This window comes from Lygodium microphyllum, chromosome 6 (genome assembly GCF_053477565.2).
Source record: "Lygodium microphyllum isolate KBCC chromosome 6, Lygodium_microphyllum_v1.1.10, whole genome shotgun sequence".
Classification (NCBI taxonomy): domain Eukaryota; kingdom Viridiplantae; phylum Streptophyta; class Polypodiopsida; order Schizaeales; family Lygodiaceae; genus Lygodium; species Lygodium microphyllum.
In genome coordinates this window covers 85,374,109-85,392,894 of record NC_141140.1, presented here as the reverse complement: position 1 = coordinate 85,392,894, position 18,786 = coordinate 85,374,109, and the positions used below count along the sequence as shown (strand labels likewise).

The following is an 18,786-nucleotide window of genomic DNA, read 5'->3' as shown; positions in this document are numbered from 1 at the left end:
GGGCAGGGGTTGGTGGGTGTGTAAAGGCAGCAGATTGGCTTTTTTTTGGGGGGGGGGGGGGTAAGGGGGATCAGGCTGATTAGAAGATAGCCCTTCAAAGGAAACATTTGTTGACAAGGGTGGTGGGAGTCATTCATTGAGGGGGTGGTGGGGGGGCGCAAATTATAGTGGGGGCGAGGGGTAGGATGGCGAGAGGGTGCTCAAGGGAGCCATAGGGTTTGAAGACACTTGTACTACAATAGAGGCTATAGTGGTTGGGGGTTGCGTGGGCAAGTGGCCTCTCTAGAGGTGCTTTCTTTCAACTAAGGCTATTTGGGAGAAGGTTGTTCTCTACCATGATAGAGTTAGATTTTGGTGAAACTATCTTTGTCCACCATCAGATGCGACCTTAGTCACAAGTGACGGTCATTTTTGGACCTTAGAATTGCAGGGAGGATAGCTCCTTTCCATCCCGTATCCCATTCCATATCATTGTATAGTCACAAAGTGACTCTGTTTGGTGATCAAGATCCTATTGGATGGACTTATACCCAAAATGGTTGTAGTTTGAGGCTTGATGTGTAAAAGCATGGCATTTGAGACAACGACTAGTTTGCCTTGCAACTATGATTTGTTGACTAATGAGGGATTTGTTGACTTCAACTATCCAAAACTTTTGTTTTTGTGATATCGGTCACTGTCACTAAGACCTTTAGCACCCTTACTCATATCATTGTATCTACAAATGATGGCCACTGTCACTAAGAATTTTAGTACCCTTGATCATGTCACTATATATCTGAAAATGATGCAAGAGTACTATGCAAAAGAGTCGACCAAAATCCTCCACCAACGGGTGTTACTCAACTGGTAGACCTAGGAAGAGGAAGGTAATAGAGTGTCATGGAATCTTGTGATAAGATCCGAAGGATGAGCCTATAAAGCTATTGTGCCATGGGACCATGTACATAAGCTTCTTTCCGAATATGATTGGAGAACTGTCAACAAGCTCGTGTGGTCTCAAGCGAGGTAAGACAAACCATGACAATACCTTGTCCGATTAGCACAACCTCCACAATGTGTGAGTTGTTGATGTGCATGGTAGAGTGAAGCCAATCACAAAGTTGTGTAGTCCAAAGTCTATCGTCTCCTAACTCCTTTTCTTTGGCATAGACCATGTGGAGCTAGACCCAAAGGACGAGCCTATAAAGATGTTATGCCATGGGACCATGTACATAAGCTCCTTTATAGATACCACTGGTGCAAGTTACCGATGTGCAAGGTAGAGTGAAGCCAATCATAGAGTTGTGTGGTCCAAAGATTGTAGTCTTCTAACTTCTTTTCTTTGGTACAGACCATGTGGACCAAAATCCTCCCTATAAAGTTGTTGTGTCATGGGACCATGTACATAAGCTCCTTTGCGGATAGTACTAGGGAAGTCTCAACAAGCTCTTGTGTTGCCTCAAGTGAGGTAAGACAAACTGTGAAGATACCTTGTCCCATTAGCACAATCTCCACAATGTGCGACTTTCCGATGTGCAAGGTAGAGTGAAGCCAATCATGGAGCTGTGTGGTTCAAAGACTGTTGTCTCCTAACTCCTTTCCTTTGACATAAACCAAGCGATGTTACTCAACTACTAGACCTAAGAAGAGGTGGGTGATAAGAGTGTCATGGAATCTTTTGATAAGACCCAAAGGATGAGCCTATAAAGCTATTATACCATGGGACCATGTACATAAGCTCCTTTGCGGATACTACTCGGGAAGTGTCAACAAGCGGTTGTGTGTCCTTAAGCAAGGTAAGACAAACCATGAAGATATCTTGTGCCATTAGCACAACCTCTGCAATGTGTGAGTTACTGATGTCCAAGGTAGAGTGAAGCCAATCACGGAGCTGTGTGGTCCAAAGACTATAGTCTCTTATTTTCTTTTCTTTGGCATAATCATGTGGAGTTGTTCTTTGGAGAGGACCACATCCAAGCATAGTAACATGGGATGGGTTTTGGGAATAGGGACAGGGGCAGGAATTGCCATCCCCTGTTACCATGAGAGGAGGCTCTAACATGGGGATGGGATTGGGAAGGTATGGGGACGGGATGTGATCGGGACGAGAAGCTAGAAAATGGCCATCCCCTGTTACTATTCAATAGAGGATATAAATGGGTTGTATTGTGGGTTGTGACAGTGTTGGACAAGAGGTTGCTATTATGTTGGTTCCTTCTAGGATGTGCGGAGCTTTTCCTAGTAGGTGAAGAAAAAAGCCCATCCTCACTTGGGCACTTTTACTCATCTTGCGATTGAAGGCATGAAACATCTCTTGCTTAGTGAACTTGTAAGGAGCAAATGTTCCATCCTCTCTGTCACCAAAAGGAAGCCACTATCTTGTATTGAATGCACAAGTTGTAGGTTTGGTCTCTCCAGGTGTTGGACCAATGCACTTGGAATAAACTGTTTGTACATGGTGTCCCTTTTTTGTGCCCAGAAATCAGATGAGGTGCAAAAAGAGAACTTTGTCCTCTTGTGCTTTAGGCTCATTACGTGAAGATATTCTAGCGTTTGCATAGAGGAAACATAGCATATACAACCAAGATTGAAACACAAAGACTCAGATGGAGACAAGTAAAACTCAAACCTAAACACAAAATGCAAAACACAAAAACTCAAAACTCAAACACAAAGACAAACACAGAGAAGAAACTCTGAAATGAATGAATGTTGTAAATGAATGTAAGAGTCTATAGAATGCCCAAGGGCAGAGCAATGCAATGTCGGAGAGTGACGTCCATCGGAGACGGATTCCAAGTGTTGTGACTACCAATCAGAGTGCTAAGTGTGGAAAACACCAAACACTGAGCACCAGAGTATCAGGGAATAGAGGCGGCTACAGAGGATGATGCTTGATGATGAGGGTAGCAGCTGAAGGCTGCAAACTCAGCAGTGGAAGGGCCGCCTGGAGGAGGAAGAGCACAACCAATTGCCGCTTGTAGACAGGAGGATCAAATGTAGGATGTAGAAGGTTGCCTGATGCTGTCGAAGGAAACTAGCAATTATCACCTAGTTGTTGAGGATCAAAGGCAAGTTGGAAGACGTAGCAAGAGGGAGAGCGGCAGACAATGGGCGAAAGCCAAGGAGGAAGGCACTAGGCATTGCAGGGGTTGGCAGAGAAGTGGTAGCAATTGCGAAGGGTAGACTGCCATGCGGGTGAAGGTTGGTGACTTAAATCTATACTGAAAGAATGAGAAACTTGCACAAAAGGATAAGGTTGAATGGTGGGCAGCCCCACTCTTTATAGATGTTGAAGGGTGCCCCAAAAAATTAGGAATTTGGTGGATCATTGAAACTCTCTCGAACTGTGCACCAAATTTGTGTTTTTAAAAAAAGTGTATTTCGGGGTGATTTGGAAATGCTAATAAGCTATAAAGTGTGTTCTAGGGAAATACCCCATCTCAAGTTCAAAATTCAGCATAAAAGGTAAGGCTAGCAATGTAAACCCCAAGGCATCCCACCCCAAAGCTGCTAGGGCATTGGACAAAGGGTGCATGTTTGCTGCCCAGTGGCCTACCAAGACTTCAGAGGTGATGTTTATCTTACTAAGGAAGTCCAAGTACTCACCCTAGAGAGGATAGGGCATTGGACAAAGGGTGCTCATCGGCTGCCTAGTAGCCTACCAAGCCCTACAAAGGTGGATGGAACCACATTGAACTTTTTTTATTTTTCCGATGGAAAGTTACTTTCAGGGGTGGCAGCCGATTACATGACAATGGCAGAGAAGATGGAAGTAGGAATCGTACACCCAACACATCACAAAACAGTACAAGCTTACCCATCCACTCGAGGATGTTGAGGATGAGGAAAAGATGAAGAATTATCTTGTGAAAAAGGATGGTGGTCGAATATGCTGATGGAAACAACTGAAGATCCGTCGAGTGGTGCTTTGCACAATGGGATACAAAGTATGCTACATGTTAAAGAATGTTCATGTAATAGGTGCCACTCGGATAGTGTCTATTGTGGAAAAATTGTTCACTTACGCAAGTGTCCTAGTACAAAGATGATGAAATCATGCAATGCGTAGGAGAAGCTATAATAGGGGAAAAGATTGATGTCAAAGACAAGTGCTAAAACTTGTAGAATACCAAGAAGGGTAGGAATCTCCTCTCAACCCAGATGTCGATACCGAAGAAGGAAAGGAGTTTGAGGATGTCGGTTTGCATGTAGTGTTGAGAACCATGTGGATGAAATGATGAAGCATTCCTATTGGAAGAGCAAGAATAGAAGACACCGCCATGATAGCATCAAGAGAGATGTTGCATGATCTACTACGGAAGGGGAAGTTGCCTGCTGGTAGAAGAACAAAACTCCAAGTAGATGAAACCATGAAAGGAATAGTGCACATCTCCTGTCTCCAACTTACGAAGGATTGGTGCAAATATGCCTGTTAGCCCTATACTCAAATACAAAAACCCTACAAAAGAGTTCAAAATCTGCAAACATAGAGTTGAATTGTGAGATGCTTCCAAAAAGACAAAAGTAAAAGGAAAGGAAAGCAAAGGTAAGTGCAATACAATGAGTATGTAAGTATGCAATAGAAGTCTAAAAAATAGAAAGACTAAGTGTGTGGCCACCATCGGGTACGACGAGGTGGGGAAGGGGTCCTAGAAGATGGATGCGTAAAAGTGCAATAGGTGAGTTACTAGCAGACCAATCAACCAATCCTTCAAGAGTACTGAAGGAGAAAGGCTGTTGAGGCTGTTTGCGTGCCACATATCCAATATAGTTGTTGGGGCAAATGGAGCAGATGGTGTAGCAATGGGAGGCATAGCCCCACTGAACTGGCGAGTCGGTGTGATGGCAGTCACAGTAGTCTCTGTGGTTGTTTTCTAGGAGGAAGACTATGGGCGTTGGAGGGAGTTAAGAAATGTGGTTTACTTGCTTAAATGAAACAAATGGTTGAGATATACTAAATAATGAATATCTACTTCGAGAGCCTCCTCTCTTAGAGTTAGCATATTGAAAATCATCCGGATCATGCTTAACAAAAGAAGCAATAGGAGAGTGTTTTGGTTCATACCACTCAAAAGGGTTATACAAACTTGACGTAAGGCTTGGTTCAGATAAAGGAGATGGATCACTAGACATGCCAAATGTCATGGTTCCTCCAAGACGAGAGAGGTTGCCAATCTCACCAATTTGTGCAAACAAAGTTGTAGCACCCGTTGGATTGTAAACGGAATTGTACGTGATATGCAAGTACTCCTCAAATTCTTCATCTGCAAGATGATCAAAACAAAAAGAAGAAGACGGTAAAGGTGAAGGTGTGTCTACCTTCTCCTTGAAACCATAATGCCTCCTCAAAGTCTCCAATGATGGAGAATCGTGATAGGGTGGGTGTCATAAGATCCCTAGAAGAAGGTGCCTAAGACATTATGAGTCATAATCGAGTCGCATGTGGGTCTCCCACAAAAACTAGCCTCCACAATCATCGCATGTGGGTCTCCCACAAAAACTAGCCTCCACAATCATCGCAAGATGCTCTTTAGAAGAGCACTTGCTGTGATACTATTTGAAGATATGCTAGGTTTCCCATTGAGGAAACACAGCATGTACAATAAAAAATGAAACATAAAGACTCAGACAGAGACGAGCAAAACTCAAACCCTAAATATAAAACGCAAAATGCAAAACGCAAAAACTCAAAACTCAAACATAGCGACAAACATAGAGAGAAGAAACTTTGAAGTAAATGAATGCTGTAAATGAATGTAAGAGTCTATAGAATGCCTCTAGGGCAAATCAATGTGGTGTTGGAGAGTGACGTCCCTCCAAGACTGATCCCAATTGTTGTGACCACCAGTTGGAGTGCGGATCGTGGGAAACACTAAACGCTAATCACTAGAGTGTCAGGGAATAGAGGCAACTGCAGAGGATGATGCCTGATGGTGAGGGCAACAACAGAAGGCTGTAAATGCATTAGTAGAAGGGTTGTCTGGAGGTGGAAGAGCACAACCAGTTGTCGCCTAGAGAAAAGAGGGCCAAACACAGGATGCAAAAGGTTGGTTGATGCTGTGGAAGGGAACTGCCAACAATCACGTGGTTATTGAGAGTCAAACATAAGCTGGAGGAGGCAGTCTACTCAGTAATGATAGCTGATGGGACCAAACACAATAGGAGGGAGGGTGGAAAATAGTGGGCAACAGCCATGGGGGAAGGCACCAAGCACTGCAAGGACTGATAGAGAAGTGGCAGCAGTTGCAAACGGTGGGTGAAGGTTGATGGCGGAGATTTGCACTGAAAGAATGAGAAACCTGCACAAAAGGATAAGGTTGAATGGTGGGCAGTCCTGTCTATTTATAGATATTGAAGGATGCCCCAAAAATTAGGGTTTTGTTGGATGATTGAAACTCTCTCGAACTATGTATCAAATTTGCATCGTTCATCAATTAAGCATGTTTTGGGCCTTTTTAAAAATGTTAATCAGCTGTAAAGCATGCTTTAGCGCAACGTGTTAGAGTGGCTCTTGTTTGCACATCCTATGCTCATCCAAAGCCCAAAGCAGTCCAATTCATCTATGCATCTCCTCTCGTTGATAAGTTGAATTTGAAATCCGACATGAGCATGGTCAACGGCTGAAGTAGGTGCATGCAGAGAAAGGACGAAGGCATGTGTGATCCCTACAACCTGCACAATCTACACTTCACAAGAGCTGCTCCAATGGCCCACCTAGAATTTGTTCAATCGCTCTAGAAGGATGCCTCCCATGCACTTCTATCCTAGGAGAAGTCCAATGAGTCATTGTGTGTGTAGAAGGATGGGTGCTTCAAACATCTCTAGCACCTAGTGTGAAAATGAAAGGTTCCCAAGAGGCCAAGCCTTCTACTTATCCTCAACTATAACCTAGAAGTACGTGCCTCTATCTTTTTGATCCTCTAGGATCACTAGCTTGTTGAAGTCACATCTAATAATCCTTCTCCACTCAAGCCTCAAGCCTCAAGCCTCCACCTCAAGCTCACGAGTCATCTCCACCTCTTTCTCTTCCTCTTTTGCTCTGCCAAGTTACCACCTTCTCTTCCCACTGCTTTCTCTTCCTTCCATCTTCCTCTTTCTCCTCCTTGTCTTATCTTTAATCTTAAGAGTCAAGACTTACAAGTTTTATACCACCTTCTCTCACTACATCCTCTTTTATCTCTCTTACTACCTTTCCTATCTATACCTTGATCTCGCTTACCACCTCCATCTCCACCTCCATCTCTTCAATATGCCTAAATCCCTTCATGAAGCCTTTTCTCTTCATACACAACTTGAGAAAGCCACGAATCGCACCAATGCTTATTGTTGGACTTATAAATATTGCAATAAGGTCCAAACAAGTAATGTGACATGACTTCTTATTCACTTATCCAAGATAGGTGGAGTATATGGTCCATGCCCGAAGATCCCTCAAGTAGTGGCCGATGAGATCATCAAGAAATATTTTCCCATTTCAAAGGCATCGGGCAAGGTGTACTCTAGTATGGTGCAAACTTAAGAGGAGATAGTCTCCCCTGACACATGCACATCCATGGCTACCCCTTCGACTATACTTATAGCCCTTATAAAGGGCTTCATAGATCCCTTGGATTTCCCTTCCAATTCGGTCACCTGCGCTGCCACTACTACCCATGGGTCCAAGAGGCTTAAGTGGCAAGCCACACTTATTGAGGCAACAGAACATGTGTCAAGCTCATTGTTATTCCTTCAAGAGCAATAAAGGAATGCGAAAATCGGGATTGCACGAACCATCATCGAGAGTACAATCTCCCTTCGACATTCTAAGAGTAGATAGGTGGAGAAGAATGGTGAAGGCCATTGCCACTATGGGTCCATGCGAGGGGTGGCATGAAGTTATTTACATCAATAAGTGCAAAAAAGCTAGATGAGGAGAGGGAGAGGATCAAAAAGTCCCTCAAGCCTGTTCAAGCTAGTTGGGTGAAGTAGATGCTCTATCCTCTCTGATGGATGGAGTGAACAAAAGAAGAGATGCATTGTTAATATACTTGTCTCTTGCCCTTTTAGCACCTACTTCTTGCATGTCATGGATGCAAGCGTGAAGGGGAATAGAACAACTAGCCAATCCATCTACAAGCACATCTAACAAGCCATTATAGAGGTCATTTTATATTCTTAAATATTTTATGTTATATAAATTATCTTTTGTATATACCCCATTTACTCGTGTGTCAAGTATAGCTGTTTTTGCCTCCGTCTAATCCGACGCCGCACCAGTCCTCCCCCCCCACCCCCACTTGCGCCAGTCCCCTCCCCCCGCCCTGCGTCAGTCCTCCCCCCCGCTCAATAGTTCTCCCCCTCCCTCCCGTTCGATAGTCTTTCGCCCCCTTGCCTTGTGGCCGCCTCGCCGTGTGCCTTGTCTGCCCTGCCCCGCCCCCCCCGCCCTCCTCCCTCTCCTCGCCATCGACTCTCCCCACATCCAGTTGCTCTCTCCCCCCTGTAGCAACTTCCCCCTCGGTAGCCCCCACCCTTCTTTGCCCCTCCAGCCCCCCTCTCCTCGCCATCAACTCTCCCCACATCCAGTTGCTCTCTCCCTCTCCCCCTTGTAGCAACTTCCCCCTCGGTAGCACAGCAGCGTGATTGGTAGGTTCCGAGCAGGGACGTGCAATGGAAACCCCTGGTTAGACGTCGGCACATTATGTGAGTGCCCCCTAGTCAAACACCTTACGTATCATCCTCTCTTAGGAACAACTCTTAGCCATCCTGGCAGAAGAGTTGGAGTTGAAAGAAACAACGATATTTGGTCAGGTCTTTGGACACTCTCCATGGAGGGCCCAGCTGTGGGACTGGCTTCACTCCATGCTGCGCATTGGCATAGCACAGATTGTGGAGGCAGTCCTCATGGATTGAGGTATCTTCATGGTTTGACTCACCTCTGCGGACACAGCTCGTGAGTTAGTGGAGAGCTCGCCCTATGCCTCCATGAAGGGGGTCATCTACATGGTTCCCTGGTATAGCGGCTTCACAGTGGAGACATTTGTGCTCCACAACAGTTTTCTCATACACCCAGTTACCCTACTTTTCCCCGGACTGGCGGTAGAGTAGCAGGAGCACAAGCTCACTCCCACCCAGGCCCAGCGCGTTGGGAAGGTACTCTCGGGCAGCTCGCATACTTACCAGGAGCATGCCATAGGCGCCCACGGCAGGAGTGGAGGCATATGCACCTCTATTGATTCGAGTCTCATTGCTTGTGTACGAAACCACGAGACGATAGTGGTAGGGAGGGTTCTATGGATCAGATTGGATATTGGGGACTTGTGCCTTGGAGTCCTCAATATCTATGTCCATACGAAGATTAGGGCACGCAACAAGTTCTGGATGGAGATCGTGGATGGAATCCGAGAGGTAGACTCCTAGATCGTTGGAGGAGACTTCAACAACTTGGAGGCTTTAGAGGACCAGCAGGGTAGAGATAGAAACTACTAGGGCATGGCGGGGGAGGAGCAGGAGGCATGGAAGGCCTTTCTAGTGGCAGTCGGAGCACACGATGCTTGGAGAGACCCTGCCTTTCACAGGAGGGAGAGGTCGCTGGACTTCTCTTGGGGATACAGGTGGCTAGGCAGAGCCCTGCTGGAACGGTTGGACATGTTTTATGTGGGAGAGTGGGGAGGCTCTCGTGGAGGCCAGATTGAGTAGTTGGCGGGCACCATGCTATCCGATCATTGCGCGGTTCTCCTAACACTTGATTCCCTAGCGTCTGTCCTAGACACACGATCCTATCGAATCCCTAACTCAATCTATAGGAGAGAGGTGACGAGACAGATAGAGCAGATTTGGACCAGAGAGTGGGGCAGGAGGGACCGAATTGCAGAGGAGGTTGCAGAGGTCCTAGCCGAGTCGAGCAAAATCTGCCAAGTAGCAGCCATACAGGCCAGGTAGCAAAGCTGGGAGAAGGAGAGAGCACTCCGGCGGGACCTCGCAGCCATGCACAGATTATTACAGGAGGCACCAGGGGATGCCACCCTCCACGCACAAGAGGTGCGCATGCGAGCAACCATTGTTGGCCGAGAGGACAGGTGTTCGGAGTTCTCTTTCTGTACCTCAGCAGCCTTCTGGGCGCGGAAGGGGGACACGATGTGCACGAAGTTCTTCCAGTTGCACCAGCCTCGCATCGCAAGAGAGCAGATACGCAGCCTTCGGGATCAGTATGGGAGAACTCGTTCTAGCCCAGTCGAGGTGATGGAGATTGCCATCGACTACTACAGGCGCCTTTTCCAACAAGAGATAGCCTCAGCTAGAGGACAGCGATGTAGACAACAGGTTTGGGATCACATCTCGTTCCTTGTCACAAAGGAGGTGGGACACTCCCTCCTAGCCCCCTTCATAGAGAAGGAACTAGAGGAGGCTTTTCATACACAGGATGGGCAGAAATGCCCGAGAGAGGATGGCCTCTCTAAGGCCTTCTTCACTACCTATTAGGAAGTGGTGAAGGACCCCCTACTGATGGCCTTCCAAGAGATTTTCACTTCAAGATAGATGCCAAGGAGTCTTTCGGCAGGCCTTATCGGGCTTCTTCCCAAAGGGGGAGACTCGTTGGAGCTTTCCCAGTGGAGACCGATCACCTTATTGTTAGTGACCTATAAGGCACTAGCAAAGATGATTGGTAGGCGACTATGCCCCGTGGTTCCAGACATCATCCATGACACACAGACAGGCTTTATCTAGGATAGGAGCATCCTAGACAATGTATTCACCTTCTTTGAGGCGACAGAATGGGCTCAGCACAGTGGGCAGAGATTGGCCATACTACTCTTGGATTTCGAGAAAGCTTATGACATGGTGGATTGGGATTTCCTAGAGGGCACCATGGTGAGATTGGGTTTCCCCTAGGTTTGGATTCGTGGGGTCTCCGCACTTTACAGATCGGCCACCAGCAGGGTTCTCATAGGTGGAAGGCGAGGGGAGGAGTTTCGGTTGGAGAGATCGGTCCGACAGGGCTGCCCCTTGGTCCAACACCTGTTTCTACTCTTTGCAGAGGTGATATCTCACTTCCTCAGGTCACGTGTGAGGGGATTACGCGGCCTTCAACTTCCACTGAGAGAGGAGACTGAGTTGTTAGACTCAGAGTATGCAGATGACACAACACTCTACATAGAGGACGATGAGTTGATGCTGGAGAGAGTGAGGTTGGCTCTTGACGTGTTTTGTTCTGCAGTCGAAGCGAAAATCAACTGGCGAAAGTAGGTTGGTTTCCTCACAGACCCGGACTCTAGCATGGAGTGAGACGTCCACTTGGGATTTAGATGGGTGAGCAGAGGGCAGACCGTTCGGTACATAGGGTTCTAGGTGGGACTCGACATCACTCCTGCCTAGCAATTTCTTCCTGTTCTTGATTCTATTCGGAGGAAGCTGACCTATTGGAGCACGGCTCGCCTCTCACTAGCCGGCCGAGCCCTACTGGTCAACCAAGTCCTCCTAGCGACGGCCTGGTACATCGCCTCGTGTTGGTGCTTCTTCCCTTGCTATGTAGTGTAGCTTCGCCGCCTAGTGCGGAATTTCCTTGGTCAAATGGCTGCAGGGATTCCAGGGCCAAGGTGGCGTGGGCGACCATCATACGGCATCGATCAAAGGGAGGGCTTGGGATCATAGACCCAGAGTATCAGAGTATGGCCCTCTTGGGAAAGCTAGTTGTCCGTGGCCTCACACCAGGCGAGCAAACCCGGGAAGCCTTATTGTGGAAGTGTCTTCAGGATTGTAGACCGAGACTTGGCAGGGAGTGGAGGCCGTCACTGAGATGGATCTTCACGTCAGCCCAGATCCCCCCCCCCCCTACAAATCACCTTTCTACGCAGCTTACTCTGCGTGTGGCAGGGCCTCCGTAAGGTCCTAATCCAGAGCCCCCTAGGTCGCCAAGAGGAGATAGATTGTTAGTCGGTGATTTGAAAACCCTAGATCAAAGATCAGGAAGGGGCACAGATTGGCGAGCACCCTCACATCCAGTGGGCTGGTTGGGAGGCCGGCCCGGCCCGTACCATCAGGACTTGGTCCAGAGCCCCCTAGGTCGCCAAGAGGAGATAGATTGTTAGTCGGTGATTTGAAAACCCTAGATCAAAGATCATGAAGGGGCACAGATTGGCGAGCACCCTCACATCCAGTGGGCTGGTTGGGAGGCCGGCCCGGCCCGTACCATCAGGACTTGGCGGGAGGTATACATGATGGCGGACGAGGAGGTGTTGCAGCGTGTATCAGGCTGTGAGAGAGGAGTGGAGTAGAGGAGAAGGGAGATAGACACATTGATACTTCTGGAGTGGCTTGCTCCCTCGATACGAGAGTTGTTAGAGCCCGGGGAGGTATGGGCCGCTAGGTTTTCACCAGCAGGCATCCCCCTACAGGTGGTAGGTAGGGTGGGCAGCGCCCCGCAGGGGATTTTCTTCACCGTTTACGGGGGGGGGGGGGGGGGGGCGTCTGGCCCTTGACAGAGGGCAGCAGGATGAGGGGATAGCTGCCCTTTCATGGAGGAGGATTCGGGTGGTGGGCCTTCAAGGGAAGACATGGTGACTGGACCCCTATGTTTTCTGGAGGGAGCTCAGGGAGTGGTGCCTTTGGATATGGGAGAGCAAACCACTTGATGAGTTGGAGTGGGATCCATGAGAGTGGCTATGGCCGGCCACTGCGGTCGCCATGAAGCCACCGAGGTTCTTGGAGTACATTGCCAGGATTGGCAGACACGTACTGATGCATGAGGATATGGATTGGGCACCGTCACGTAGCAGGCACTGGGCGGAGCACAGCATCATGGAGCCTTTCCAACGGACCTTCTAGCGCCATCTATGGGATAGTTGGAGGCCGAGAAGGGTATCGTATTTTTTATGGCTAGTGGCACATGGAGGCTTGGCGGTGGGAAGTTGGCTTGCCCAGATGCAGGAGGGAGGTTGTAAGCGATGCACATAGCAGCCTCTGGAAACCCCAGAGCACTGCCTTTGGTCATGTGAGGAGGCGCAGCTCGTGTGGAGAGGAATTTGATCATACTTTTAATAAGTTGAGGTCATTTTCTTAACTTGAATAGGATTATTCATCTGATGCGTATAAGAGAAATTGATTAGCCGATTTTTTTATACATTCTAAGATCCGAAACAAACTTAGCACCATGTAGTTAGAATAACTTATCTATTGTCATTGTAACTTGCGTATGCTTAGCGACATGAATGAGATGCTGATGGCACGGTAGGTAATTTTGAACTTGGAGTGCATACTTATTCTAAATTCACAAACATAAATTCTTGAGTTATCTTATTATTTATATATCTCAACTTTAATTTTCAAGCGAATGTAGATGAGTTCAAGTTAACAGGGGCCACACTTAAAAGTGCGAATAGAGAGAGACGAAGAGTAGGATGCTATCTTTAGAGAGCTCTACATGGAGCTAGAGGAGATTGATCCTCAAGTATTACGTACTTGTATGGGAAGACGAGCCACTCCTTGAGGCATTGTAGTTGGTAGCAGCACATAGGTAGTAGTTAGAACCCATGTGAGATGTGGTTCTGGAAGCTCTTCTGCTCCGATTACTCATGCTTTAAAGGATCCTCCTGTTCGAGAGCTGGACTGGCTTCATATCTCCATGAAGATTAGTGGCCTCTACTTGATAGGTAGGTTAATTGCGCCACTTAGCTTTCTAGTCACAACATTTCTTCGGGAACTCATCATTAGAGGCACAAGTGACGTATTACCGTATCTATCCATGGCGATTGTGCTTTGATAGCATCAGAAATCCTCATGCTTTCAATCGGGAAGTCTTGTAGTTGCTTGGATGTAGGCTTGAACGTCAAGTTTCTTCAAAAGACAAGAGTCTGCCACCCTGCTACAACAAACCAATAGACTTGGCATAAGATCCAACACATTTAAATCCCGTACTGAATGTTGGGTTGGCTTTGTTTTTTGCCGTATTGTCAAACATGGAGGTCAACTCGTCAACTTCTTGCCTGATGAATTTTTGCAATAATCGTTCACTTGTGGCACATGGCTTGACGATTCCGATTACCTTCTACTCTATTTTTCTAATCAACGCCCTAGAGATGAAGATTTTTTTCACACATATCAGTTTCATCTAGTAATGACCATGAGTCTCATTTGAGTGACGGGTTTGAGGACTCATTTGAGTAGTAGCCTTCATAGCCTCTACTATCTAGATACTTTTTGAGTTTTGATGTTTGTCTCCTACTTTTTATACTAGTTTTTTTGAGTCTTGATGTTTGTCTCCTACTTTTTTATACTTGAGTCTTGCATATGATACTTGTCACTTGTGGCTTGCCCAAGACTCCTTTTTGACCTAATACCTATTGTGCATGTCTTTAGTCTTATAAATGAAATTGGAGTATACATTTTATCTCAACCACTTATTAAAACTAAGACTCTCATGTTAAAACAAGTAATATTTACTAAACTCTCTCTTAATTTTCTTTATATTTTTTAATGATGGTATGAAACACCGGATTTTATCTTACATTTGTTTGTGTACATACGATATCGTATAAGTCCACGGACTAGATGGATTGAACAGATCATACCTAACTACCCTGGGTGATAAGAATGTCATGGAATCTTGTGATAAGACCCAAAGGATAAGCTTGTAAAGATGTGCCATGGAACCATGGAAATAAATTTTTTGTGGATACCATTGGGCAACTGTCAACAAGCTCTTGCGTGGCCTCCACAGAGTTAAGACAAACCATGAAGATACCTTGTCCCATCAGCAATGCCTCTGAAATGCGTGAGTTACTGATGTGCAATGTAGAATGAAGCCAATCATGGAGCTGTATGGTCCAAAGGCTGCAGTCTCCTAGCTCCTTTTCTGTGGCACAGCCCATGTGGAGCTGTTCCTCACAGAGGACCACATGCAGGGAATATAAATGGGTTGTGCCCATGGGTTGTGATGACGTTGGAGCAGAGGTTGCCATTATGTATGTCCCTCCTAGGACCTGCAGAGCTTGCTGCTGGCTGACTGTTGAAGGGTGAAGACTATCACAAAGGGAGGGGACAGCAGAATTACAGTTGCAAGAAGGGCAAGGCAGGGGAAGGGAACTAGTGCAGGTGCAGCTGCTGGTTTAGCACACTGGTGGTGGCAGCAGTGGTGCGTCCAGGCAGATGGGTGCAGGCAGGGGTGGATAGGGGTGCAGGTGGTGGCAGACAGGTGCAGCCAGCTGGACAGGGACGAAGAACAGTTACAGATGGCAGGTGGGGCAGGCAGTGGGCAGGTGGGGGTGGCTGAGACAATGGTGCCAGGCTGGAGAACTGGTAGCTGCAGATAGAAGGCAGGGCAGAGGGTGATGGGTGTGACAATGTAGTGGGAGTATGCAGTGACGATGAAGTGGGGAGGGGAGTAAGTGGCAGGGGGTATGGTGGGGGTTGTGACAGTGAGATGTGCAGGTAGGGAACTATGAGGCGGTGGCAGCTGGAGAAGTTGGCCGTGGCAGCAGGCAGCTTGCGGATGGGCTCAGCAGACCTTCAGCTCACGTGTTTGCTTGGTCTAGCAGTGGTATGTCATGGTGGCTGGGATCAGGCCAAAGTTCCTCCACTTCCTCTCTTTGGCAAGGCTGGCTGATGGGTAAAGTGGCAATAAGCAGAAATGGAGGCCTTGATGTGAGCACCAGTTGGAACGAGTTTTACATTGACAGTACATTTCAAGAGACTTTTGGAGTAGGCTTTGAAGCAGCACACAATTTGATGTTGCTTTTGGCTTATGAATCATTGTGGTGGGCTTCTGACTGGCAGTAGGGTAGCTCAGTTGGACAAGAATAGTAGTTGCTCTAGTTGTTGGGAGGTTTCTTTAAGGCTCTTAATGGCCAGGCAGCAGTATCTGTGCAGTTGCCAGCCAGCCAGCTGCATTAATCTGCCTTGTCTCAGCTGGCACATTCTGCTGTACAAAATCATCAGAGGACAGTCCTTAGTCTGATTGTTGCAAGTGAGGCTGTGGGGAGGCAGGAGGAGCAGCTCAGAGCGTGATACTGAAATTTAGGTCATATCTAGTTTTGTATTGGTCTCTGTTTTAGGTTCTCAAAGGGCAGGTGAGAACATTCAACATGCCTTCCATTAGCTGCAGTGGTGAACCTTGATGGTCTGGTTGTGCTACCAAGAAGCATTGCACCAGGTGAGAAATGGGAGGCAAAGTGGATATGCACATAATGGGTGTTTATTGTAATTCCCTTGAGATAGAGGCTCAGTGGCCAGCTGTTGTGAGTGCTTTTGTATTGTGGTTTCAAATTTAAGATAACCAGACAATCCTTTCTAAATGTTGTCACTTAGTTGTTTTCCCTGACATGGGTAAAGCATTAGTACATACTTCCTTCCAAGGATAGAAGCGAGTCTCTTAATACATCATGCATATGCGGATAAGGAAACCTATAAACAAGAATAGTTTTGGTTATTGATTAGCATTTTCATCTCAGATAAAGGAAAACAAAAGTGCTCTTCCCAGTCATTTCTAGATTGGATGTTTCTATTTTCCAAAGTATTTCCCACTTGTATCTCAGAGACCATTTTTGAAATTAACAATTGCAAATAACAGGTGGGGTTTTCAGGTGCTCATATTAAGCGAGCGACTCCATTCTGTGACAGCCACATTTGATCGGTTCCGAGCTGTGCGCTTTCAAGAGGCTATTGAGAAAAGCATGCCAAGATGGAGAAAGGGGCTCCAAGCTGCACCTGCAAAGGAATCAAATGAGTCCGCTGAGACATGGGATGATAAAGCTGAGCACAGACCTGGTTCTGATTTGATGCAGCAGGACTTGCTAGAGGAAGAGACACATGCTTTGCAGGTATCTCTACAAGCTCCTCACACTGGATAATTTTCTTGAACCTTTATCTGACGGACTGCTATTTTACAGGTGGAATTGACGAACCTACTTGATGCAGCGCAAGACACAGAACGGAAAATGATCGAAATGTCAGCTTTGAACCACTTATTTTCAACCCACGTGTTGCAACAAGCCCAGCAGATTGAAATGCTGTATCGTCAGGTTTGCTTGAGAGCCTGTCCTTGTATACAGTCAAGTGAGTTATTGTTGAGAACAGAAGTAAAGATATGCATGCCTAGGATTGTGTGTCAAAATCCTATCAGTTAGAGTACCAAAGAAAAAAGAAGATAAAGGTATTCATGCCTAGGATCTCGTACATTAGCTACAGTACAAAAGATCAGCTTTTTCACCTATCTATCAGTATATATGCATGTTTCAATTAGGCTTTTTGAGTTTGATGTGTGTTTATGTGGATCAAAGGCAGTGGAAGCAACAGAAAATGTTGATAAAGGCAACAAGGAGATCCGGAAGGCAATAGATCGCTCCAGCAGTAGCCGGACGTTCCTCCTCTTGTTTTTCACGATTCTGCCGCTTGCTGTGTTGTTTCTGCATTGGTATAATTAAGGCAAATGTGCCACACCTCAAGGCATTTGGCTCTCCTTCCATCTGCTTCTAAGGTTCAAATTGTACCATCACTCCTTTTGTGGACTTCTATTTCAAATAGAACCCCAGAGCACAGAAGTAGACATGATGGAACTTCTCTCCACTATATGCATCAATGGGATAGCAATGCACGTCCAGCCAATGTGAAGGTGATATGGCAGACTGGCAGCTGATTGGAGCTAGTTCTACAAAATCTCTCTCTAGAGTGCTTTGGACACTCCAATGCATGCACTTCTTTGCAAACCTGATGATAGAAAATGGTCTGCTGCTGTCGAAGCTGAATTCTTGCTTAATGTGGGAGATGGTGGTGTCTCAAAAGGGACTTATGAAAAAGAAATGTATTTGAAAGTGATTACGCCATCCTTTGTCTTTTTAAGTGCTTTTTGCGATTGGAGTCCTACAAATTTACCACACTTGCAATTGGTTCTTCCATAAACGTTCTCTAGCTAACTAGACTTTTGAGGATTATGATTTTCTTAAAGTTTTACTAGTAGGTCAATTTACACTGTTCAATTTATGTAAGAAATGGACTAGTGACTCTACTTGAATATAATCTACTTGTGAGTAGCACGCTTGTACATATGCATTGGGGCAAGGAGCAACTTGAAAACCTCGAACCGCTTGCATACCTAGAATTGTGGTATCTAGGCTTTTCCTTACCTGCACATGTTCATGATAGGCCATTTCCAACTATTTACAAACAAGACAATAGTTAGAAGAAACACATTGTGGTAGAGCAACTTGATCTAGGTTAAAAAACCCCTTTGATATAGATGTGGGAAGTGCCACTTTGCGAGGGTTAGTAATTACAAGGCGTACTCAAAAGTGTAGTTGTCTACAATTCTACTCTAGTGTTTGTGTAAATTGCTTAAGAGTGCGATGATACAAAAATAAGTTTGGCATGCTTTCATTTTCATTCTCACATATGAATGGATAAACAAACAAAAAAAAGCAAAAGTAATGAGGCTTTTTGTTGCCATGATACTAACAATCATATTTCTATCAATATATGAAATAATTTTGCACAAAAATGATCCGTACAAAATGTGAGGGTTGCTTTTATATGATTCGTATTGAAGCACGCATCTTGATATGATATGTATGCAAAAACAAGAAGCCTTTCATAAAACAATTATCCTTCCCCTTGAGAGTTTGAGACTTTAGTTTGTCCCACTTGCAATTAAATGGTTCTTTTTGTCTACCTTTGTGCCATTGTGTTCTATTTGATTTTTCTTATGACAAAGCAATGAGAATGAGGTTAACAACTTATAGTATTTATTTTTTTAATAGGCAAAGGCAACTATTTAGCTTCTCTCTTATGCCCATCTCATGCAATTTTCCATCCCTCGTAATCTCCCTTGTGAACTTG

At 46.0% G+C, this 18,786-nt stretch overlaps 1 protein-coding gene across 3 annotated transcripts in view; it reads left to right on the top strand.

Moving 5' to 3' along the window:
• The window catches only part of SYP81 (syntaxin of plants 81), a 107,803-nt gene extending 89,874 nt beyond the window's left edge, over positions 1-17,929 (top strand). The window contains exons 5-7 of one of the 3 annotated variants that reach the window (XM_087679736.1): positions 16,539-16,775; positions 16,845-16,976; positions 17,239-17,929. In XM_087679736.1, coding sequence (XP_087535862.1) covers positions 16,539-16,775; positions 16,845-16,976; positions 17,239-17,292 — 423 coding nt within the window. In that variant the 3' untranslated portion in view covers positions 17,293-17,929. Of the gene's footprint in view, positions 1-16,538; positions 16,776-16,844; positions 16,977-17,234 lie in introns of all 3 variants that reach the window. The other 2 variants (XM_087679735.1, XM_087679734.1) reach the window with 2 other exon arrangements.
• Positions 17,930-18,786: the final 857 nt, after the last annotated feature.